At 33.2% G+C, this 27,574-nt stretch overlaps 1 protein-coding gene across 1 annotated transcript in view; it reads left to right on the top strand.

Moving 5' to 3' along the window:
* Positions 1 to 24,453, top strand: part of LOC133323267 (solute carrier organic anion transporter family member 4A1) — a 45,729-nt gene extending 21,276 nt beyond the window's left edge. Inside the window, exons 2-7 of the mRNA XM_061532210.1 lie at positions 5,811 to 6,145; positions 6,189 to 6,393; positions 10,340 to 10,442; positions 21,262 to 22,185; positions 23,999 to 24,184; positions 24,261 to 24,453. Coding sequence (XP_061388194.1) covers positions 5,811 to 6,145; positions 6,189 to 6,393; positions 10,340 to 10,442; positions 21,262 to 22,185; positions 23,999 to 24,184; positions 24,261 to 24,453 — 1,946 coding nt within the window. The remainder of the gene's footprint in view (positions 1 to 5,810; positions 6,146 to 6,188; positions 6,394 to 10,339; positions 10,443 to 21,261; positions 22,186 to 23,998; positions 24,185 to 24,260) is intronic.
* The last annotated feature ends 3,121 nt before the right edge of the window (positions 24,454 to 27,574 follow it).

Raw genomic sequence — 27,574 nt, 5'->3', positions numbered from 1 at the left:
TTAGCTTTAGGATTTGCTTTGTTTTGTCTTCATTTGGGTCACCCTATAGAATTTTTGTGATCATTCCTGTCCCCTCATTATCCCAAAGAGTTGGGTGGGTCTCATTTGCCCATGCCCTCATTCCTTGGCGTGTTGTGCTAAAGAGTTTGACAGTGCTCAGATCTATTGTGGGTAGCGCAGTGGCACTTCCAGCTAGGTGGTTGGCCATCTCGTTGCCTGTTATTCCCATATAATTAGTACCGGTTCTCGTTGTGAGAAATGGTTTATGGTATTTATACATACCAGCAGAGTTTTGGATTTAACTGTTTTGGAAGATATTGCATTTATAGCTTGTTTAGAAATTTCGGTACCCGGTTCATCAATAAAAAATCCCAGTCCAGTTTTTCCTTCTAAAAATCCCAGTCCAGTTTTTCCTTCTAGTCGAGAGCCATCTGTGTAGCCAGCAGGCATCTGAACTACACCTTTATAACATGTTATTCCAAACATATCAAATGTAATTCGAGAATTCCATTTGTAATTCAAAAATATAATTTGCAATTCGAGAATTCCATTTGAAATTCACCACATGTAAGTTGTAATTCGAGAATTTCATTTGTAATTCATAGAATAGCTTTCGAAATTCATATAATTCCATTTGAAATTCATATACTTCCATTTGAAATTCAAAAGATTTTATTTGAAAGTCATAAAATTCCCTTTGAAATTGATAAAGTTTCTTTTGAAATTCAAAGAATTCCATTTGAAATTTATAACATTTGATTTGAAATACATAATATTTCATTTTTTATTCATAACATTTCATTTTAAATTCGAAAAATATTAATAGTAATATACAAAGAATATGTATGAATTTGAAATGAATTGTTACGAATTACAAACGAAATATTATGAATTGCAAGTGAAATGTTATGAATTTCAAATTCAACTCTTTGAATTTCAAGTGGATTTCTTTGAATATTAAATGAACCTCTGCGAATTTCAAATGGAAATATACGAATTACAAACGATTTTTTTTAGTTTTAGATGGAATGCGCGTATGTTAGAATTGGTCTAATAGCCCTTTCCTGTATGTGATCTTTCCATTTAAGTTTCCTGTCTATGATTACTCCCAGATACTTAACATTGTTTGATATGGCTATCAATTTGTTTTGGATGATGGGCTCTTCATACTGACCTATGTTTGTCTTTATGTTGAAAAGGCATATCTCCGTTTTGTCCCGATTTCCTTAGCATATAGTTAACCTAGTCTATGATTGCCCGGTCAACTTCAATGTCAATGGATACTGCTAAGGTATACATTTTCTTAGCGAAGGTGCCCTCAATATGGTGTACTACCTCATTTAAAGCGGTTTCCACTGATCTCCCCTTTACATACGCATGTTGTTTATATTTCAGCGTATCGTTTGGTATGCTGCTCCATGTCGATTGTTCCATGGTTTTGTGTAGGAATGATGTTAGGCTTATTGGCCGGTAAGATTTTGGTGTTGCGTAGTTTGTCTTACCGGGCTTGGGTATGAAGACTACCCTGGCTTCCTGCCAGGCTTTCGGAGTGTACGCAAACCATATACAGTATTTTTCGGTTAATTGCACTTCAAAATTTGCACAAATTTTTGTTCAATTAACCGAGGAACCAATTATCCGAACCCGCTTAATTGAATAGTTTGTTCAATTACAGTAATCACGTATAATTTGAACTTCAATGTCAAATACAAATTAAGCTTTCTCGCAGTTTTTCCTTAGCAATAAACATATACATTATGTCAAATATGTATGCAAAAAATGGCAGATTATTTTTCATTTATTATTAAGCAATTAACCGGTGAAAAGTAAAAGGAAATTTATTTTTGATGACATGAATTTTGAACCAATTAAGCGGGAAAATCAATTAACAGGGTTTAATTGTCTTCAATTAAGCGTGGAAACCAATTAACCGTAGGGTCAATTAACCGAAAAATACTGTACATGCATTAAAGAGTGCGACTATATTTGGTGATAAATATAGCTTTCTTTTTATAGTAAAGCGGGGAAGACGTTGTCTGGTCCTGCTGGTGGGAAGTGAGCATTCATCAGAAGTCTTAAAGGTACCTTAATTGTTTCTACCTTGTTACCCTCACCATTTACCATAGTTTCGGTTTGGGTGTGGGTTTTAGATAGAAACTTCTTGATTTTTGAAACGTTCACAGTGTCCACCTGTTCGCAAAACTACTTCCAGTTGTTGCGTTTGGTCGTTCTACTCATTTTATTGTTTACTTCCGTTTATCGTGGAAGTTGTCCCAGAATACTGTGGATTTTTTCCGAATCTCCCCTGTCAACCAGGCTTTTTTAAATGCAGATTTCCCTTCTCGAAAAAGACAACTTTCCTCGAAAGACTTTCAATTATTTCCGTTAATTTGTTGAGGTTTCTGTCTATGTCATTTCTTTCTAGGCGTTCATAATTGGGTTGCCCTAAACTTTATCCAGTTAGTTTTGGACTGGAAGTATATGGGTTTCGGCGGTGGCCGTAGAATTTTGAACATAATATATTTATGGTCAGAAAAGAAGTACTCTTCTGAGACTCTCCATTCCTGGACCTCATTTATTAAGTTCGCTGAACATATAGTTATATCTAATACTTCCTCTCTAATTCTGTTATTATTGAATATGTCTTGCTACATTGAAAGCTTTTAGGCTTTGAGTTTCATGACAGTGTTGGTCGGTTTTAGAACCTACAAAAATCTGTTAATAATAGAAATTGTTGCCGATTTTAAAATAGGGTCAAATTTTTATGAATCGTGGACCTACAATAGATACGTTTTATTATTATTTTTTATTTTAAATATGTAAAAAATGTTGAATCCAAGTAAATTGTTTAATTTTTTTATGTCATCAATTTTTATTTCCAAAATCTGGCCGCCTTACGTTAAGTCAAGTCGCCCCCAATAAGTCTCCAAAAAATAAAATTACTCCAAATTTGTTAAAATAACATGAACAAACTCCTTAAAATACACAAAAATGGTCCTGATTCTACTCAGAAAGTGGAAGTAAATATCAAATTTTAAAAAGAAAACGTTTTTACATATAAACTCAATTTTTATAGACTCAGCCTTGAGGCACTAATGTCAGTCTGGCTCAGTGTGGCCAAAACTTGATTGAAAAAAAATGCTAGATTTTTTTTAAAATATGCTAAAAAGGGATAAAAATTTTAGAAAAGTGCAAAAAAGTGCTAAAACTGAATATAAAAAATTGTTTAGTTTTTAATGAGATCTACTTAGAAAATTATTTATATACTTAAATACGAATAAGGAAATTGTTGTATGTTGTATAAGTAGTTGTGTTCCAACAGTTTGTAACGTCACGAAATATTGGTCCTGGACTCACATTTTAGTATACGAATCAGTATATATCGACAAGCTGATTCGTAATAGATATGTGTGTCTGTCCATTAACATTTGTGAACAAAGTAGCAGTCACAGCTGTGAAACAATTGTAACGATATTTTGCATATCCGGTACTATCCAGTGAGGACACTTATTGTGTTTGGTAAAATCGGTCAATATTTGGCTGTTGAACTCAACCAAAAGCATTTAATATGCGTTTCTGGCCTCTTTAAATACACAAAAATTGTACATGAGGGAAACGCTAATGAATAAGCATATTGAGAGTGTCTAATTGACCATGACTTTTGTGTAAAAAAATGCAAAATTGGCATTCTATGCCATATACATTTATTCCAGAAGGACAGAGACCGGGTGTGGGAGATGAAATGAACGAAAAACTAGTGGTTTTTGTCCCGATGCCACTTTTATAACCCAAACCGCAATAAACCAATAAATACGGGAAGAAGAAGTAAAGCCAAGAGAAGTAAAGCTGACTTTTAAATGTATTTAAATTATACTGATTTATACCCGCCATCATAGGTGGAGTGTATAAATTTGTCATTCCGTTTGCAACACCTCGAAATATTCATCGAAGAACCCTCAAAGTATATATATTCTTGATGAGAATAATATTCTATGTCGATTTTCGCATGTCCGCTAGTTGAAATTACGATAAAGGTCGCAATATTTAGGATAGAGCTCTGAAACTTTGCAGAGGCTCGCTGGTACTCCTAGTATGTTTGGTATTGCAAATGCCATATATCGGTTCAGGTATTGGTCTAGCCGTCATATAACGGTACACCCAATAATCGGTATTTTGGACACATTTTCCAATCAAACTGGCTGTAATTTGGTATTTTGGGTTCCCATTGAATTACAAATATCCGTACCAAAAAATTTTAATATTGAAGTTTCAGGGTATTCCCCATATCTCTCTACCAAAAGTATCAATATTGATCTCCGTTTTATTATAGCCATATAAGGGTAGCCCCACTATTTGATGTTTTGAGAATTTTAATATAGTTTGCTCACATATTTTTGGGTATCATAAGATGAATTATAAAAAGTTCGGCCGTCTTTCTTTTTTTACTTGTTATTTTCTGAGGTGGATATTTCGCAGAATTTTTCACCGACACGGCAATTAGTTTCGCAAAAATTGAAGTCTTGGGGTAGTTGCGTAGGGATATGGATAGCCGTCTCACTGGAAAAAACATTGGAAAATCTAATCCACCATGTGAAACATAGGAAACTTCAATGTGTCAATGTGAAATCGAAAAACGAAATTTTTTTTAGAGTGCTACTTATTTTTTTTTTTTTTTTAAATCCTGGAACAAATTAAAAATGCTAAAAGAGTGCTAGATCAATTTTTTTTTTGTGCTAAACGATTTTAAAAAGTGCTAAATCTAGCACTAAAAATGCTAAATTGGCAACACTGGTCTGGCTGGATAGTGCGCAAGATAACTCCTACCCTACAAATGGTAAAATTGTTGCTGAAAAATAAATGTTAATATCCTGCGAACGGATTGTACGTTTTGATCCAAAATTTGCATAACCTAATACCGCGAAAGTATGAATTATTGGTCCACTCCTTGTGGCACATCCCCTCACTAAGGGGTTACAATTTGTATCCGATTTGACCCCCACTTGCACAAAAGTAATATTTTTACCAAATCGAGATCATATCCACATATGCAGCGTATTGGTTCACTCCTTCTGGTTATTCCCCAAAGGGTATAGAACTTTAAAGACGGCAAATCTTGATAGATTCCGAAAATGGGTTCTATGGATCCACTCCCTTAGGTACCTCCTCAAACAATTGTCAACATCTCGTGTTTGTTTACTTTCATAGCCCATGTGCTATTATAATGTTGCACAGGCCTGATAGCAGCAACAAATTTCAAAAATTCTTTAAAAGTTAAACACATATCTTCATAGGTATATAACATGCAATAATCCGAAATGAGGAATATATTTCTATACGTAACTCAAAATCAATGTATGATTTTAAAAACTAACATTAAATATTTAATAAAAGCTGTTTTGAAAATTTTGAAATGAGGTAAATTGGCTCAATCCGTAAATGTGGTGTTAGACATCTTTCAAATAACTTTCAAAATTATTTATTGTTGCTAGGGGTACTAATTAAGCGTAAGTGAGAACCTGTGATACGGGTAGATAAATTAGCAGTAGTACTTTGTAATGCATTCGGAACAAATTAAATGTTATTTTGCCTATGAAAGAATTGAATGTGCGAAATTGACACGAATCGACACAAGTGCAAGTGTCGGCACTCTAGGCTACCTCTCGACTTTCTGATGGCGATAAGAGACGTTCACTTGTGAGTGAAGAAATCAACCGTACTCAACTCAATTGAATTCAATAAAATTTATTGGCATTTCTTTATGCTGCAACGTGCAAAGTGACAGACATCACCTTCTCCATTGCTCATTGCAGGACTGATAGTTAATGGATTCATCAATGTGGTAATTACAACAATCGAGAGGCGCTTTGGACTGCGTTCACGACAAACTGGTTTGGTGGCAAGCGGCTATGACATTGCCTCGTTTTTATGCTTGGTTCCGGTGACGTATTTTGGCGGACGCCTGGGAGCATCCAAGCCACGCATAATCGCCTGGGGTATTATATTGCTTGGCATGGGATCGCTAACCTTTGCTCTGCCTCATTTCTTGGTTGGACCGTATCGTGCTACCACACCAACAACCGGCACCTGTAATGCGGGAATGGATGACAGTAATATCACCCTACAGGTAAGATCGATTCGAAATTTTGTCAATATTTATTCAGTAAAATTGGAATTGTCTTCACCCACAGACCTGTGACATTGTTATCACCGACATAACATCAAATCGCGATTATATAGCCGACGAAACGGATGGTGGTGATAATCTATCGTGGACTGTGTGGCTGTTTTTTGCCGCCCAATTGCTGCATGGTGCCGGAGCCTCACCCCTTTTCACCCTGGGAGTTACCTACATCGATGAGAACGTTTCAAAGAAAATGTCATCCGTTTATTTGGGTAAGTTTTTTTCTCGCTTGCAAGCCTTGTGGACGAACAGACTTCTTATGGTGAGAGTTAGGCGTGGGTTAATAAACGAATCAAGTGAAGCATAAATTTCTATTTGCAAATTTTAGCTTTGTCAGATGTTCTCCCGCTAATGCATATCTTATCGTCAGCGAGTGTTGGCGCTGGCGATGTCGGTGGTGGTAGACATAAGTAAACATTAGTTACGTACTTATATTGTGGGAATTTCCTTTCACCAAAACTATACATCTTTATTTGGAATTTATTTGTTGTGTCGCACTAGGATGCAGGTAAACGAAAAAAAAGGAAAAAGTTATTCACTTGCTCACATTCAAGAAGGAGAAGATATGAGTCGATTCATATTAAATTTTATTGTGAACATGAAATTAAAGACAAATTTATGACAAAAATTGCATTAAAAAACACCTGTGATAAATTTATATTTTAGAATGCTTGGAGTTTTTTAGAATACGGAGTAGTCCATGTAATGAAGTTTTTGGAATCGCTCATGGCCATTGGGCTAGGTTCACGTTTATAAAATAAATTGAATTGAAATTGAATATCAGATAACTGAAACTTAACTGGAAGAGAACTATTACGAGTTTCCCCTGTCCAAATCGAAAATTGACTCAGCTTTAAGAAAACCATACATGACTATATTTATTAGATTACTGATCGGTTTTAAATTACAAATATATATAGTTGATCAATAGGTCCGTATGAAAACAAAAACTACTATATAATTGAGAAAATTTAGAATATACTTATCTATTTGAAATAAATTAAACAAAGAATCCAATGCAGACAGGGTCAACTTTATGAAACTATATACAACTTGGGATACATACAAGATATTTCCATGAATTTCTTTTAAACCCATAATTATATATATAGTATAAAATATATATATATATTTATATATAGGAATTTCCGGAAAAAAGTCAACCAAAGCCGTAGAGTTTCATTTATTTAATTGTAATAAAATTAGTGAAGTTACGGAAAAAAGTACTAAGAATTGTCATTATTTTTCGGCTTGAGGTCATTGAAAATTAGAATAAAATGTTTGGTTTCTTCTTTAATTTATTTTTATTTTATCAATATTTCGATCATCGTCGATAACCCACATCCGGAATTGGATTTTGAGCTTCTTATTAACACTATTCCACTTCCACACTCATTGACTTGACTTGCTCTACTTTGTCATTATTTTTTCTTGTTATTAGCATAAATACTAATGTAATGACTATAAATGTAGATACTGCAGAAAAAAATGTTACGTGAGTTATGTTGCGTGAGTGACCCAGAAAAATCCTTCATTGATTTTATTACTTATGTGAAAAAATTTTAAAGTTCAAAAATTATCATTTAATTCGCAGAGTTTTCCCATTATTAGCAATGATGTCTAAAGTCATGTATATTTGAAGTCGAGTAAATGATTGCCCGTTTCCGGCTTTTATCTCAAAAGATAAAAACCGAAGGCTCTCAATTAAGGCCTATAAATTAGGTCATCCAGGGAGATCAGCTGCCTATCATGATTGTTGTCAATATAAAAACGCAAACAAAGTCAACATTTTTGATATTGACTTGAGAAAAACAGCTGACTTTCGTTAGCCTGGTGACCTTATTAATAGATTTTTCTCTCAATTGTGATAATCTCTTAAAATACTACAAAAAGTTTTACGGTTGAATTGTAAAAAAAAATTAAATGTGTTTGATTTTGTCTCCGAAAGTCCTGTCCGCAGTCACCGGAAATGCCTATATATAAATGTGAATAATATGAAGCAAACTGGAAAAAATCCACCACACATCCTTCTAGTCGGTAGACCATGCAAAATTTCGTGTTATTCGGACAAACACAGGGTTATTGGTGCTATTTTTACACGAAATCTGAGGAAATATATATGCGCTTTGTTTACAAAAATACATGAACATGCGTTGGATCATGCCTAAAACGATTAAAAAAGTGATTCTAACTATAAAGAGTGATTCTAAGTGACTATGGGTCTCTCTGGATTCATTCTACATGATAAATACACAAATACATAATAACTTTTACCATGGTTAACGAAGTTTTTTTTTTAACTAGAATCTAGTTTACACATTATAATTGATCATGATTTAAGGCCGTATCAGGGTTTATTTTCTTAATCATGTTGAGATTACCAACATTTGGTAGGGTTTTTTTTTGGGCAGGGTTTATTTTAAATCATGATCGAAATCATGATACTAATGAACAGTTTTTGTACAAAAAAAAACTTCTCTCTCATAATTATCCAAAATTTGCAACTGTTTTCACATTTTGTTTGTTCTATATTTAACTGATGCCAAATGCAAAAACCATGGCACCATGAATAGGTAGTCCATTTAGAGCAGCTGATGTCTTGATTAACTGTCAAAGTGCGTAATTTCTATTTGAATTCGATGTGCAATGTTGCTAACCATGTGAAATATTATAAGGAAAAATTTGACAGATTGTTGAGACAAAAACAAAGGTTTTTGTTGTGATACATCACCTTATTATTGCATCATGGCACAAACGAATGATGCAAAGGAAAATAAAAATTATTTATAGAATTTTTGTGTTTATAAGGGATTTGTATATGCCTTTCTGAAACATACATTTTTTGCTCAAATCTATAATTTAGTTTGTTTACAAACAAACGTCAGCTGATATTTACTTAGACAACGATTAAAGGTATGCGTAAACAATTAGGGTGTATTTCTGGATTTCGTTAATCCAGTGGATTTAAAATCCTATATGTAAATGTACTTTAATAGACCTACATATTTGTACTTTAGAGAAATAAAATTTCTTTTGAATATAGAATTTTACAAAAAAATCATGAATTGTGAATAGAAATGGAATTGCAGGATAACTACTGCTTGAATTTAATAAACATAGCCAGACAACGTGACACTTTTTGGTAACAACAACAACAACACAGGAAAACGTTAAAAACTGTAGAACTAATATTGCATGCAATGAGGCAAAATACAAATACCGTCACCACATTGATTCGAGCAACAAATAATTTAGCCGCTCCATCCCCCAAATGCAAGTGAGACACATTTCCCTGATAAATTGAATATTTAGAATATGACCCAGATAGGAGATACAAAAGACAAGCCGAAGTGTGGAAATGCGTAAAGTATCCTTAGTTCGTCATCACTATGCAACACAAAAGGATTTGACGCTTATTAAACGAATCCCAAGGAATTGCTGAATCGGCAAACATCAACATATAATAATAGACATGCGTTGGGGGGCGGGCGTTTGCATCACCACTATCCGCCCTTCTAACTATTTGTCTTCATCAGATATCAAACAGGGGCGATTTCCATGGAACTGCGTACGGTCTCTCCTCGTCGCAATTTTTTCTTTTCTATTTGTCGTTCAAACAGACTGTCTGTCTGTCTGTCTGCCTGTTTTTCTATTTGATCTGTTGTTTTCATCTTTGTTTCAGTTTCAATTTCACTTGCTTTGTGCTGCCAAGCAAGCGGGTGTCTGTCTCAAAGTAAACATCGAATTGAAAATACATATTTGAAAATTTATTGGTTTCCAGTTAAGATAATCTAAGACCTCAAAAACATTTGCAGACAAAGACGGTTTGTTACTAATTTGTCGCGCAATTGGCAGATAGGGGATATTTAGTCATTTGCCGACAATTTTATATGCCTCACTTGATATTGTCATTGATATTGAAATTGAAATCGTGCTTTGTTTGTGCCCTTAAGAATACCAATTCCATTATGAGTTGAAACATATGTATAAATATATGTAGCAATATTTGTATATTTAGTGCCCTTTCGATGTAACGAAGTTGTAAAACTTGTTCGAGTCAATTTAATTGGCCACCAACTATGCTTGCAAAGGGACATTGTGATATGGGGTGGCATTTTACACGTTTTTTTTTATTTATTTATTTTTTTTCATTTTTAGGAACCTACTACACAATGACGATGCTTGGACCAGCTGTGGGCTATGTTTTGGGTGGACAACTGCTGTTGATCTACACGGACTTTCTTCAAATTGATGTATCTGAGTAAGTTAAAACTTGTAGTTATCTGTAAATCTGAATATATTATTATTATACTAAAACTAAAAACGGCGTGAATGTACATTCATTTATTTTAAATTTATTATTCAAAAATAGTCATCTGTATTATTGTAAATTAGGAACAACATACATACATTTTGATTCATTGCGCTATTTGATCTTTCGTGTTATGTGATCATAGATGACTGCTTTGTCGCCACTATAAACCGAATCGTTTGAAATATGTACTTATGAATCTACATTTTTTTGATTGGGCGACAAGGTAAGCTATGTTCCTCCCTACTTTTCGTTAACGACCCATTTGATTATTAAAACATATATTTTTGGTTGACGACCATTTCAACGTCTTTGTAACCAGTCACTAACGACAGTACCAATATTGTTCCCAAAGACATCGATCGTATTTTACAGCATTTGTAAAAAAGAAAACAAGGTGTAAGAATTATGTATAGTATATTTAAATATTTGTTAGTCATTTGAAAGTATTTACCATATATGCTAGAAACAAGATTTGTATACATTTTTAACTGTTTTTTGTTCCGTCAACGTTATGATCCAATATATATTTTTCCCTTCCGATTTTTGCATTAAAATCTACTAGCAGAATTTTAATGACATGGCAAGGGCAGCGGTCATATGCAGTTTTTAGGCGCTCGTAAAAAATGTCTTTGGTCTGTTCATCTTTGTCTTCCGTCGGAGCATGGGAGCAAATAAGACTGATGTAGAAGAACTTCGCTTTTATACCGATTATAGCAATTCCCTCATCTACTAGAGTGAAATGTCCATATGCCTTTAACGCGCATTCTATTTCGGTGTGCACCTAAAAAAATACATCGATGTATACCTATATCAATGCGGTCCATTAAGAACCATGGATGACCCAGCTCACACTATTTTTGAGATTAGTTTTTGGATAAGTTCTGTTTTCGCAACAGTTCAAAATCCATACCAGGTCATTTATTGTAATGGAAATGATTCACAAAAAACGCAAATAAATCCGCGATATTTTCAAAAACATTTTTTGCCAAATTTCGTGTTTTTAAAAGGCCAGTTTCCGCCATTCTAGTAGATGGATTTTCACGAAGAAGATTTTATTTCATCCGAAACGTAAAAAGCCTTACTGATCGCGGGTACCAATATGAATCAAATGGCAGATCTAAAAATTTGACCTGAAAATTGTTTTTTTTTTTTTTTTAATTTGATCGCACAAAATTTTCACCTTTGGTTAAGTATTACTCTGAAGCTGTGCATACTACACAAAATATATATCAAATTACTCAGATTCGCGACTACAATAATCTTATAATCGACTTTCAGAAATTCCAGTAATAGAAGTAAAATTCAAAAAACACTCAAAATTGAGCTTCAAAATGTCAGCATCATTTAAAGCTAGATGCAGATAACATTTTGAAAAATGATACATAAGAGACGTAGTCCTCCTTTTGTAGGCTTCTAGTTTTACTTTGACACGAAGACCGTGAAATGAGTGGCTTAGTCACAAATCGGTGGGGAACATAAAGAACTGGTTCGTCTCAACCTGTTTCTACACATTTTTTACATTAAAGTAGACCAGCTTCCACCCAAATATAGTTTGGATGTCAATATCATGAAAAGTTTGCTTCACTTTTTTTCATATACTCAAGTAATTCCCGAATTATTAAGGGGTGAACCTCCGCTTCAGCTATGTTTAAAAATTGGCAATATTGCCCATATGTAAATATAAAATAAATCATGGTATAATAATAGAAGGTAACAGCAAGTGTTGTTGTACAACAAACGATACAACAACCACATGGAAATTTGTTGTTGTAAGTTATACTATTGTCAACTTCATTTGACAGAAAAATGTCAAGAAACAAATAAATTATCAACAAATTTTATTTATTTTGAAAATGTAATATTTTCGAATCCTCAAGATAAAACGTAAAAACATGAATGAAAATCTATCAAGTTTATATTTCTATCGCTTCCACATCTTTCCTATAATTTAGCCATTGCCACTTATATGTGTAACCCATATGAAAATGCTGGGAATTCGCGAGTTATTCCATGAAGAAAGATTTGCTTCCTCAAACTTACCGCAGATTGAGTAAATTGAATACGGGAGGACATTTAATAAAGAACAATTTCGAATTGTATCCGTTCCCAATTTTCCTGTTGGGTGATTTTAAAAAACATAATTTGTCATATTCATATTGACACTAGTATTACGTTGGAATCAAATCAGCTGGGTTTTGCTGTTACCTTTTATAATTGTACCATGAAAATAAATATACAGTAGTGTTGGCAGTTTATTTGGGATACCATTTGTGTTTTGTTTTTGCAAAATAGTCAGGCTGAATTCCAGTTTGTTGTTTTTATAAAAAAAACAACTATTTATTAGTGGGGAATGTATGATATTGTTTACCGAGGGGTAAGGCAGGGAAGACTATAGTTTCGGATCACGCCACTGATCCTCATCAGTTCCCTAGTTTTTTGTTGTGATATTCTCCCCAGAAAATAAATATATTTATATCAAATATATACTTACCACTTTTCCAGTTCCTTAAGCTCTGTACAAATTGGGAATATTCGCTGTGTATCTTTGGAAATTCCCAAGTTACGTCGAAGTAACACATTATACTACTGTGTAGCTTTGGAAATTCCTAGGTTACGTCGAAGTAACACATTATACTCCGCCAGTATATTCGCCAATATCTACTGTCCTACCACAATTTGCTTTAATTTTTGTATTTGCTGATATATTTCTTTCATCCATGTCCACATTTTATGCTATTGTTATACACATAAATAATAATTTATTTATACACAATTATGTAACATAACTATAAATTGTTCTTTACATGGCAGCACATCATTTTACACTTTTAGAAACCATTATTATAACCACACTGTGCAATATTATTTAATACTAGCTGGACCCGTGGCGCTTCACTGCCCCTACTAAAGTGATTAACATAGGATAGTTGACGTAGGTGTTATAGTAGCCCCAATTACTGTTGGACTATATATATTGCGAAGTGTACTAATACCTGATTAATGTATACGTTATTTGAAACAGCTTGACTTGTCTCAAAAGGATTATATACTAATATATTTACTACAATATTCACATGTTTTGCATTAATCGTGCAAAGACCAATAAAATCCTTCATTCGCATTACCACCTACCTTTATGTCTGTATTCTTATCTGATTTCCCATTATATGGCTGGGATCCCTTCACATTGTAATATTTTTAACGAACTTAGATTTAGTCTTTTTCTTAACTCATGGTTGTATCATGTTCTTAACTGTACATACCTTGGTATTTTTAGCAAACCAATATGAAGATAGAATTTTGTGGCTATTGAGTAAGTAGTTTTCTCTATTCATCCTGGAAGTAATAGTTTTAGTAATATCCGTTTGATCAACTAAACTCAATTTCTCATGTAATATACACATTTTGTTTTCAGGTCAGCTATGATGATAACCCACCACAGATTTCAGATTATTATAACTTTTAATCCATCATCCGGATAAAAAATGATGAGTGGAAAATTTCTGATTTTGACCAAATTTTACTTCCTGGTCATTTAATATTGGATGTGTACTTATCTGAGTATCATACATATTTTTATGAACAAATTTATTCAAAGTATTTAGATATGTGCGTAGAATATTAATATTTATTCAGTGGTATGATGATGAATTTTGAATGTTTATTTTGCTTCCATGGGATGGCATTCTCAGTAAAATCTGTTGAGCGGTTTTTGACTAATCAAACAAAAAATATTATTATCGCTGTATGCAACGCATTTTTGCTCATTTTTGTATGGATGATGTGTATTTACACCCACGTTATTCAGACAAATTTTGAAGACGGTATCTACCGTTCTAAAGATATACGCATATTACGTGTACAGCAATTGTGATATTCACTATTGATGCTATAACCCTGCATCCACGCGGAAGTTTAGAAGTTTATATAGCCTATGTTACTTTCAGGACACGTAATACATACTGTGTAAATCTCTCTACCAAAAAGTATTATTATTCGCCCCCTTTTTGGGGTAGTCCCCATATAACCCCCTTTCTTATATTAAAATAGTTATTTGATTGGTTCCGCGTTTTGAGTTTGGTTCTAAGACTCTATTGTAATTATTTCACCTGCGGAAATGATTACTGAATCGTTTATTCAAAATGTGCTAATGTTGTATTTTCAGAAGATAATTTTTTCAATCACCATTTGATTCGGATCATGATAATCAGATTACAAATTATAATGGACAGACGGAAAGATGATAAACGATATACAAAAATTTGAGTCTAGGAGTAGTGCAGCTACAAACTCTTGATGCAACACATAGTTTTAACATTGATGTGTAGGGTATTAAAACATTTGGTTGAATTAAATTTGCCTAAATTTTGTAATGTCAAGGCGAATTAAATTTTATTTGCCTTGTTTACAAATTTTGACATATTATGTTACCAAAAAATTGCTTTGTTGTAGTAATTCGCCGATGCGACTACCTAATATATGTGCCTTGGTCGCATCGACCTATTTCTTTGTAACATTAAATGTCAAAACAAATTGTTGTAATTTAGAATTCGCATTAAAAAATAAATTAATTTTTGTAAATAGAATTGAAGTTTCGTAATTTTTTTCAATTTTACTTCGAGAGAACCAATATACCTAAATATGGGCAGGAATTTTGTATAAGGGCTACATCAAAACTGGAAAGATTTTCTTGAAAGCTGTTTTTAACACTTCACGAGCCCATAATATTTATTGAAATGATTCAACCAATCAAAACAAATTGTTTTTATACCCTACACATCTATGTTACAAGTATGTGTTACCTCAAGAGTTTGTAGCTGCACGACTCATTTCTTGTAGTTTGGGCTGTAACATGCCCAAGCTACAAGAAATGAGGCTGAACAAAATTATTTGTTGCCAAGATACATTTTTCATATACAATTTGGTGGTATATGAACTATTATTATTAATCTACATATATCTTTTAGTAGTAAATATGTACGCCATACAATTCAAATTTAGCCATTTTTCAAATAAAATCAATTGAAGCGCTAAATATTGGGTCATAATTTTGGCCTCTAAATATAAACCGGTCACTACCAAAACCAATAGAAGTCGACTTAGGCCAGAACCGAATATACATACAAAATTTCCAGAATTCATCATGGGAAATTGTTGAAAGATGCCGACACGTACTGAATCGTTTATTAAAAATGTGCTAATGTTGTATTTTCAGAACGTATTTTTTCAATCATGATAATCATATTACAAATTACAATGGACAGACGGACAGATGATAAACGATATACAATAATCTAAGTCTAGGAGTCGTAGCTGCACGACTCTTGAGGTAACACACATTTTTAACATAGATGTGTAGGGTATAAAAACATTTTGTTGTGATTGGTTGAATCAAATTTGCCTAAATTTTTAAATGTCAAGGCGAATTGAATTTTATTTGCCTTGTTTACAAATTTTGACATATTATGTTACCAAAAAAGTTGCTTTGTGTAGTAATTCGCCGATGCCGCTACCTAATATATGTGCCTTGCTTGGTACCATGATTTCTGAATAATAATATAATTATTACCAATATTCCAAAGCATGCTATTGTTGAAGTTTTTTTTTTTTGTAATATATTTTGTGGTCGACATGTTCACGACATTCTCCATTAAATTTCGACAACGAAATTGTCATGCATGAGAGTATTTCCTACTGGGTCTTCAAAAAAATATTTAGTTGTCAACTTGTTCTCCACTTTCATGTCACCAAGTAGTTACTCCAGACGACGAACATTTTATAATACACATGTGTCATTGTAAAATTAAAAACTATCGCCCTTTAAAAAAAAAAAAAAAAAACTGTGGATTATTATTAGAAGAACAAGTGAGAAACCCACAATCGAATGCTTGCAGGGCGAAATTTTCATAACAACCGGGGGGTTTTCGCACACATTCATAAGCAATGTAGGTGATGCTTTATAACCTAACAGGTTAACAACTCTTAATTATTTCGACTGCAAACAGGCAATAAATCACACCTTGAGGGAACAAACTTTTCTCACTTGTAAGAAATCCGAACGTTCTGTTGGTAATTCCAAAGACGGCATAACCGCCAAACACGTGAATGGCATCCTTAAGGAATGCCGGTGTATGAATGCGACACCAGAAAACAACAACGTATGAATATAAAAGCTTCGTTTGCCATTTGCCGACAGTAAATCACTCTCCCCAAATAGCTGTTTCCCCATACCGTGGGACTAATAAAACACAATTTTAATCCCCGGGACTAAAATCGATGGCATAGATTACGTGCTGTGTCAGGGTGTGACTCCTCTATTAACAGGTGTCGCAGTTGCTTATAGCTACGTGGGCATCACATCCCTTATTTGTTGCCACGACAACAATGACGTGAACATTGTGTTTTCAGCCAAATATCTACTTGTTTAAATAACGACCTCCGTTATGATATGATTTTAGTAGAGCTTTCGAAATGATTCCAGCTTTGATGGATAATTTTATAGAGTTGATGATTTTTTTTTAATAAATAACATAAGTTTTCTTATGTTAATTTTTTATTCCAAAAGAGAATAAGCCGAAATGTAGTCCAAATTTAAAAATAAAGGAAGTATGCCATGTCGGTAAAAGGAAATATCAACGGTAGATAAATAAGATAAAAAGATGATATTGAAGAAGATAGTTGGGAGCATATCAATTGAAATAAGTAATTTAAATTTTAACGTCATAGTATTCAACTAGATATTAAGTCCCAATTTAGATTAGGCGAGTTTACTTGCGGCAAGTCTTTGTTTGCTGAAAAGAGGCAAGGGGAAGAGAAATGAAAAAAATTTCTCGTACCGGCAATTTTCTGGCAATTCGTTTTGTGTATTTTGTTTGTAGTGTAATTCCCAATTTAGATTAGACGAGTTTACTTGCGGCAAGTCTTTGTTTGTAGGAGAGAGGGGCAAGGGGAATAGGAAAAAAATTGCTCGTACCGACAATTTTCTGGCAATTCGTTTTGTGTATTTCGTATTTGTTGACATTTTATATATGTATATTTAAATGTGAAAAAACAACAAATAAAAAAATATTTTGGAAACCGAATTGCCTTGTATAGACGCATGAAGCAAGTTCAAAAGAGAACGATAAAAATTGCCGCAAGTAAACTCGCCTAATATAAATCAGGACTAAGTAATTTGAAATACCAATCCAGAACATTTTCGAACAAAAAAAAATTCACAAAATGTCAATAAAAATAAATAGTTTTGATACCGAATTGCCTTGTATAGACACCATACCATACACAAGTAAACTCGCCTAATCTAAATCAGGACTTTGTTCAATTACATTCTAAAAAAATAATAAGTATTATATTAGGTTGGGGAAAAGGAAATCCATTATTATTTCGGCAGATGGTTGGGAGCCTGATTGGGAAGTTTTAATGCATCCGCTATACAGTCCGGACTTGGCACTAAGCGTTTATCGTCTTATTCTTGCATAGCAAAAATTGGTATCTAGGGAGGATTTTGCAAATCGAGTACTGCAGTTTTTTTTTTTTTGCAAATAGAGAGCAGGACTTCTATGAGAGAGGCATTATGAAGTTACCTTTAAAATGGCAACAAATCATACAACAAAACGGTGCATATTTGGCAAAACGGTGACATTCCGAAGCATGTTAAATAAAGTTCTATAGTTCATATAAAAATGATGGATTTCTATTTCCCCAATCTAATATATAGAAAATTACCCATAAATAGAGAGTTGCGATAATAATATATACTATAAGAGCTTTGCAGAGTAATTGCTCTCCCAATACCGGCCAACAGGGTATTGGAATGCCCATATTAATACACTGTGCAACACAAAAAATTTTTATCAAGAAATTCCAAAAAATTATGATAGAGGTGCTAAAAATTGAAGACAAGTCTATCTAAAAAAGCGTGGCTTTATCTCCCATTACTAAGCCATTTGAAAATATTCGGACATCGCATATTTACAGAAGGTAGTCTAATTTGAGAATTTTATGATGGCAACCCTTTTTAATTTGGAAGTCATCTATCAATTTTAAATAAAATGAAAAAAATCCTTAAAATTTTGTGTATGTCGATTGGAATATTTTCAATAAATTAAAAAATATATATTTTCTAAAGCTAAAAATTGCTCTTAAGATTTAACCATGGTTATTACGTCTTATATTTAAAAGTTTTAGAGACAGGGAATTTCAAAATGTTTATAAATATAAATTATTTAACATTTTTTGCCACTGAACACATGATATGCGTACATTTCGAAGGAAGATATTTTCACTTTCATTTTGAAAGCTGAATACTGTCAAAGGCATTTTTTTGAAAAAATTGGAAACATATGATTGCATGAGATTACCTTGTATAAAAATGATTGGAAACTCATTTAAAACGGGGTTATAACAGATCAGAATATCCTACAAAAATTGTCGCCATAAAGTTATATTCAGAATAGAACAAAACTTGAAAATCAGCATAAACGTCAAAAATCTTAGAAATATGAAAACTTATTTTGGGCTAAGACCCAATTGAGTTTTCAATCAATTCTGGAAAAAGAGACCGAAAAGACCCCTTCACAAAGTCGACTAATAGCCTAGACAGACGACATCCTTTATTTGCATTAATAGCCTTGATTCAAATTAACTTGTACATTGTCCTCATTTTTATGTGTTTTTAAATCACAAAATCAAACTGAATTTATACTGAATTAAGCAATTTCAATATGGCAATGCTGTACAAAATAAATTGATTCTTGTCAAATTTATTTACGTTTATGAAAATAAAAATTATGAATAAAGGCAAAATTCAAATAGTGAGCTGTTTTACTATTGTTATAGCTGATTTTCTTCTTTTCTGCAATTTCGACAGTTTTTTGGGCAAAAAGTCATTTTTTTCAATTTTGGAAAATAAAATCTTTTTTGATGCCATTAAAAAGAAAACATGTCAAATTTTATAAATCTGTAAGATTTTTTGCGTAAAAGTGTCTTAAAAGCGGTGAAAATCGTTGCCAAACTCCAAACTTTGAAAATAAAATTAAAGGATTAAAAAATCAAGGCGTATTTTAAAACGTTTAAAACCGCTAAAATCAAAGCATAAACATAAAAATTAAACATGGAGAGTATTAACGGTGGTGTGTGCTGTTTATTTAATATATAATATTTGTTAATACATTTGTGAAGCGATTCAAAATTTACATAGTTGACTGTAATAAAAGAAATGTGTCTATTTTTTACACATAAGTCATTCTAGATAGACTTTTACAAAAATGTTTAAATTTGTCTGATCTTTTAACAACTGAAATATATTAATGAAAGCCTTCTAAATTGATTCCAATAGGTCTCAAATTGCGATTTTTTTGCGTTTTCGAGATATATTAGTTTTTTGTAGGGAACTTCAGAATAAAAAACAATAATATTTTCAATATTTGGTTTGATGAAAGAAATAAAAGCAAGGAATCATATTGTTGTTCACAACGTCCCCGCAAGTAAAATTGCCAATAGCAACAATATGGACGAAAAATACGCCAAATTAAAATAGGAAATTAGGTTATATTGCATGCATTTGTCAAGATGCACCGAATGACATAGGAAGATAGAACTTTTCCGCGAAAAAACGAATACACACGAATTTTGATTACAAAATAAATAACGTGGCTCTTAAACCGCAAATAGGTTGTCGAAGGAAAGATTATGAGAAAAAATCTAAATAGTGGAGATCAGGAAATGGCGGGCTTGAGTTCCTCTTAGAATATAAACCATCAAAAATTTACTTTTTTACTATTTTCAGGATTGATTAAAAATAAAAAAGTGGCATATGAACATATTTAGTTCAGTATATCCAGTGTTTACTATAATCGTGTTCGATGAAAACAAATTTTTTACCGGGTTAACCTAGTATATATATGCAAAGGAAATGACAATTGAAACCCACTGGGTTAGTGTTAAATGTAAACTATAATCGTGCATATACATTAGACTTTTTACCAGGTTAACCTATTTTGGTTTATATATATGCAAAGGAATTGACTTTCACATATTAATGTCATTAAGGAGTATAAATGGGTACTGTATTAATCGTTATTAATGCATTCTGCAAAAACATACGACATTGTAAAAATTATTCCTTTAAAAATCTAATCGCGGGGTCGAAATTTTTTTAACTTACAAAAAATTGTTTCATAAATGCAAAAACTCTCGCCTGTCAGGGGTAAATATTAATTCAAATTAAGAACTTTTTAATGCAAATTAAGGCTGTAGTCTGTCTAGGGTATAAGAGTTAACGTATTAATCGATAAAAGTGAAATATTATTACGTTAACATTTAACCGGTTTTCAATTGTCAATTCCTTTGCATATATGTCAAATAAATCCTCATAAAGTAGGTTAACCCGATAAAAAGTTATCCAGCAGTATTGCCAAAGACACCATATACCAAAAAATGCAAGGACTTCGAGAAATTGTAATTAGAATATTTTAAAATGCCTTAGAAATGGGAAATATTGCCACGTCTTTTTAGGTTACCTCCCGACTTACACGTCACCATTTAAACTTATACCGAAATAATATTCGAATTGAAATTATTTTTATCATCTAACATTCGTGGATAACAAATATCAGACATGTCCACTAATTATTCGTAAATTTTAAAATACTACAAATAAATTGATAGTTTTTTAATGTTCTAAAACGTAATTAATCCAACTTAATATCAGCAGTATTGGATACCCTGTAAAACACTTATGAATTTATTTCTGTTCATTTTTCAGATTAAGTTTGACCAGTGCCAGCAAGGTTTGGATTGGAGCATGGTGGATTGGTTTCGTATTTGCTGCAATTGCCTGCTTCATTCTGGCCATACCAATATTCGGTTATCCGACATCGTTGCCGGGTTCAGAAAAACTACAGCAGGAGAAAATATCGGAGGCGTACAATGCCAACAAGAATGTGGATCAACCCACAGCTTTTACAAAATTCAAAGAATTACCGATGGCATTGACGTCTCTCCTCAAAAATCCGACTTTCGTATTTCTGAATTTGGCTGGTGCGTCGGAGGGAATGATTATAGCAGGCTTTGCAGCGTTTCTGCCTAAGCAAATTGAAAATCAGTTCAGTATCTCACCGGTGTGGTCTGCCTTACTGATGGGTCTAATAACAGTGCCCGCCGGTGGCGGTGGAACCTTTTTGGGTGGTTATTTGGTCAAGAAATTCAATCTCAACTGTGCCGGAATAATAAGGTTGTGCCTGGTGGTGACCATAATCGCCACCGTCTTTACAAGTTGCTTTCTATTATCCTGTCCCAATTTGAAATTTGCCGGAGTCACGACTGGTTATCGGAAAACAAGTATTCTAAACGAAAGCCAATTGACAAAATTCACAATTGAACTGGAAGCCGACTGTAATGCCAACTGCTCGTGCAGCAAATATATGTATGATCCCATCTGTGGCCAAGACAATGTCATGTACTATAACCCGTGTTATGCCGGCTGCTCTATAGAGATAGCACACAATGAGAGCAAATCCTACAGAGACTGTGGATGCATTAAATCGACAACGCCTGAATTTGGATTTGAAGCGACCAATACCATGTGTTCATCCTCATGTCAATATCTACCATATTTCGTGGCATTGTGTTTCATCCTGATGTTGTTCACGTTCTTGGCGACAATGCCAGCATTATCAGCAACATTGAGGTAAGGTCATGACCCCCAGAATCTAAACATTTCAATTAATACAAATTTTCAGAACTGAGCTTGGAAAATTCGGCTAGGATTTTCAAGATTCAAAAATTTAAAAAAAATGTTAGCCGCTCCAGTGAGTTACGATTGGAAAAACGGTTCATTACACAGGAAATTGCATGTACTACCTATGATGAGATATAGTTCGTCCAAATAGTGACGTAAATGTCATAAGTCCATTTACAATTTTGTGGTTTTGTATATCCATGCCTATTTCTTTTTATACCCTCAGTTTTATGGGTATAGAGTAACTTCGGGTAATGTGGACCACCATTTTCTTTTTTTTTTGATATTGTGGGCGTAACAACGGTAAAAAATAAAAACAAATTGTTTTCACAGCATGGTAGATTTGTTGGCTAATTATATTCCAGGTCAAAAATTATATATATTTGTCCATAAAAATGTTATTGCATTATATTTCAAAAAACTCTAAACTGCAAATAAAAATAACTTGGCGGGTAATGTGGACCAGTATGTGTGGGTAATGAGGATCAGTAAGTTAAAGGTAGGTTGTGGATTAATTGTGATAAATTTCAATTTATTGCACTCTTGGGTAATAATGAATGCAAAAATATATGGGCCATGTTTTGGAATAGCCCCCATTTAAGGGTACCACCCCATTTGCGGTATTTTGAAGGTCTTTGCTTCATTATCCAACCGAGGCACCTATAATTTCGGATATCGAGTTTTCAGAGGATAGAATACCTCCTCGCATATTAAATTCGCACTTGTTTCGAACTCGTCCTCATGAAAATGTCCCACTTTTTTATAGTGGTCCACATTACCCGACATTGAATATTTTTATTTAAAAATAATTATCGGCTTCAAAAATGAATAAAAATTTAAAAATAACCGAAAGTAATTACAGATAGACGTGTATTTTTGTTAAAGAATACAAGAAAACCACATAACCTCTTTATATTCGAGAAAAACAAAATGTTCGACTATTTTACCAAATCGTTATATTGTGCTAAAAAATTTTCAAATCACACTTTTATAATCAGAGCTACATTTTCACCTACTAAATTTTCAACATTGCAATTATTTATTAAAAACCAAGTTTGATGTTTGTTTTCACTAATTAGGAAAACATTTATCAAGGCGGCATTGGTATATTTCAAGCATTTTCTTAGATATGGGGGTGGTCCACATTTGACGCATGGTCCACATTACTCTATACACTTTAATACGGCAAGAATGTGCCTAATGGAAATATTGATTTTAGACAAAATGGTCACAATTGTGCTCAAAATGAATTTGATAATATCATGCGTACGGACTATCCGATTGGACAACCTATTATCTTTACCCAGCCTAGATCAAGTCCGAACATGGGACCCATTGGTACCACATCACAAATGGTACAAATGTTCAATATTTATAAAAGCAATATCAGACAAATGCAATGTCCGATTTAAGCCAAACTCTTTTCTATGTTCAGATCAATACCAAAGATAGGACACCCTGGTCCACTCCTTCTGGTACTTCCCCCATAAAAGGTCAAAATTTTCAGTAAAATAGAATGTCCGATTTTAATCAAACTTTGCACAACCCATTATTTTTACCAAGACTTGATCAATTCCAATGGTGGGTCAACATTAAATCCGAAACCTCTTATAAAAAACATATACCTTGTATTTCGAAACCCGCAAACCATAGGCTGAGGATATATATCTGTCGGCAACACCGACTGACACTTTTTTACTTATTATTACTTCTTTTAAGTTTGAATTCGAATATTTTGTGTTTCGTTTCATAAAATCTGTAGGTGTGTTTATGATGACCAGCGTTCTTTTGCCTTGGGTATTCAATGGATAAAGGTACGCTTATTGGGCACCATTCCAGCGCCAATGATATTTGGCACACTTATCGATGAAACTTGCATACTCTGGCAGGAGACATGCGACGAACAGGCCGGAGCATGTTTGGTATACGAAAATTCACAAATGAGTCGGTAAGTAATAGCATTGCTTAACCTACAGGCTATGTCCACCCATAGTACTATTCATCCGATCCTTTGTGTAATGCAGATACATGTGGATGTTGGCCTTGACTGGTAAATTGTGTTCGGTGGTATTTTTCTTTGCTGCCTGGTGGTTTTACATTCCACCCAAACAAGTGCTGCCGCCAACCGACGACAGCACCAATCCGAAGGACGACATTAATAGCACATCCCCGATTAGCACGGTCGAGAGTGTGATGGTGGTGACATCAACAAGTTAAACCAGCATTTCAAGAACGGATGTTACATTAACATCCGCCCAAACGACCCATTACCCAACACTGCCCCCTTTCAGTTTGTGATACATCATCAACCACTATTCGGCATCACCTGTTTACCACTTCGTTCACATTGTGGTAGTACTCGTCAGAGCAGCTGATTCATTCATCGTATAAATGGCGGGAAATATTTAACAGCAACAGAAGGATCTCATTGTCATGCGCCATATAATCATATGTTTAGAACACATATACACATATGTATATGTATGCCATCATTTAATATACAATATATTCAAACATACATACATTGCGTACACTTAAAAAATTATTTCAAATATATTCTGTAATACTGTCAATATTGATGTTTTAATAATAAAAAAAAACCAAACAGGTATGAAAATAAATAAATCATCATGTTTCCTGAATATATAAGGTAATAGTACGTTTACATTTAACCGGATTTCGTTAACCCACTGGGTTTCAATTGTCAATTCCTTTGCCTATATGTCAAATAAATCCTCATAAAGTAGGTTAACCCCGTAAAAAGTTGCAATGTATATGCCGTTTAAGTGTTCCTAATTTCGGCATCTGTTGTATATAACTTCAAATAACTAAAAAATCCTTTCACTAAATATGAAAACATTTAGTAAAAGGATGACAATGATATTTTCATCCGTCGTATTTCATCGAGCTAAGTTCATTTACTGTGCAGAGTGAGCATGATAAAAAATTATATATTTTTCATAATTTTTAAGAACATACAGAGGAACAAAATAAGAAATAATTGCAATTATGATACGATTTTCCTATAGTCGGGATATGGGTGGAAAATAAGCACATTTTCGATCATTTTGGCTCAATATTGGGGAAATGATAAACAAGTACCCTGAAGGCCGATTCCCATATAAAAAAGAAAAAAAGCTTTGAGTGAGTTGACACAATAATAGACATGGTTTTAATTTCAAAAATTTTTAACCTATGGAGCAGTGTGGCCATTTTAGCATTTTTGCAGCTAAATTTAGCATTTTATTTTTGTATTTAGCCGCAAAATTTTCATTTAGCCTTTAGCATTTTTTTTTTAGCATTTTGCAATTACTTATTTAGCATTATTCTACACACAACATTTTTAAATATTTTGCTATTTTTCTGACTACTTAATTTAATATGGCTATACAATTATGAAGTAACAATGACAATCCTTTAAAAATGGCAACGATTTACCAATTACCAATTATGATCAGCTGTTCAATAGAACATCGGCGTTTGCTTGCATTCATTGAGTTTGGTAGTCAAAACAAAATTAAAGAATACAAATGTGAAGAAGCAAATAAAAGCAAAAAGTGTGTTAATGTATATTCTTGTGATATTCATCTGTATATAAAACAAAAAAACATCAACTTAGTAGTTAACTAAAAATATGAATATTTAAAAAATAATGATTTGTGTAAGTATCTTAAAAGAAGTGAACCAAACGATTTAGATATAGAAGAATTCAGCAGTGACTCCGAAGAAATTTTTTTCTGTCGAAAACAGTTTAGGAACTAACAAAATTAAATTACATGAACATTTTGAACAACAAATGCAAGATTTCACAGTGGATGAAATCAATATTTTGGAAAAGCAATGGGAAAAGTTATGTACTTATGAATGTGCAAACACAATCTCAACAACTAATTTCTGGATTAATGTGTACGAATATAAAAATGCTTTAAATGAAAATCCGTTTAAGGAATTGCCATCTGTTGTTATGAAGTTTCTAGTTTTACCATTTAGTAACGCAGAAGTTGAAAGGATTTTCAGTGGCATGAACCTTTTAAAAACAAAAATTAGAAATAGAATGATACTGAGCACTATGAACTCACTTCTTTATATTAGATGCGGATTGAAAAGACTAAATAAATGTTGCGAAAGTTTAAAAATTACCAACGATCTCCTGAAAAAATGTGATAAAAACATGTACAATAATATTTCGACCATCTCTTCGGAAGATTCATTTGATAATATATTTAGTTTATTATACCCTTCACCACACTGTGGTACAAGGTATTATGTCTTTGTGCATATGTTTGTAACAGGCAAAAGGAAACGAGATAGACACATGGTTCCTTTTGAGAATGTGCATAGAATCACTATTTAAGTCGACTTATGTATGTCCGTCTGTCCGTTCGTCCATGTATTTTTGTTAACAAAGTACAGGTCCCATTTGTTATCCGATTTGGATGAAATTTGGCACAATTCACTTATTTGGCCCAAGGGCGAACCCTATTGAAATTGGGAAAAATCGGTTCAGATTTAGATATAGCTCCTATATATATTTTCATCCGATTTTAGGTAAATAGTGCACCAAAGTCCCTATATATCCTTCCATTTGCACGAAATTTGGCATAGCGTTCTGAATTAAGGGAACCCCACCCATTCTCGATTTTAATTTTTCAAGATTTTCAATGGGCTGGTAAATCAATACCAATGCTTGTTAAGGTTTGTAACTTTGCACATATATATTTGAAAATTTAAAAGGGAAGAAAAATAATTTACAAACCATTTTTGTTGTTGTTTTTTGTAATTAAAGAAAAGTCCTTATTTTTGATGGCGGGCATGATACCTCCTCACTACAACATCGGAATCCGAAAATTCCAACGGTGTTAGAAAGAGTACATGTCTGGCTCTCGTATGAACTAGGATTATTGAGTTCGCTCTAAAATTACCAAATGGCGGACCTTTGAAAAAATATTTTTGGAAAATCGCCGATTTTTGACCAAAAACCAAGTTAAAAAATAAGGAAGATTTTTACCGATTGGCTTTATCCTAGTTCATACGATAGCTATACACTCACAGAGAAACGCTCTCGTATGAACTAGGATTATTGAGTTCGCTCTAAAATTACCAAATGGCGGACCTTTGAAAAAATATTTTTGGAAAATCGCCGATTTTTGACCAAAAACCAAGTTAAAAAATAAGGAAGATTTTTACCGATTGGCTTTATCCTAGTTCATACGATAGCTATACACTCACAGAGAAACGTGTAAAAAATTGGAATCGATTGGGTTATTAGTTTTTGAGTTATCGTGCCCGCCATTCGCAAAAGAGAAAAACGCGTTTAAAGTTTGAGAAGCCCTTTAGC

This window comes from Musca vetustissima, unplaced genomic scaffold, assembly GCF_032173495.1.
Source record: "Musca vetustissima isolate MV318-11 ecotype Yass unplaced genomic scaffold, APGP_CSIRO_Mvet_v1 utg796, whole genome shotgun sequence".
NCBI lineage: Eukaryota > Metazoa > Arthropoda > Insecta > Diptera > Muscidae > Musca > Musca vetustissima.
The sequence above is the reverse complement of the archived record's forward strand: the minus strand, read 5'-3'. Positions and strand labels throughout refer to the sequence as shown.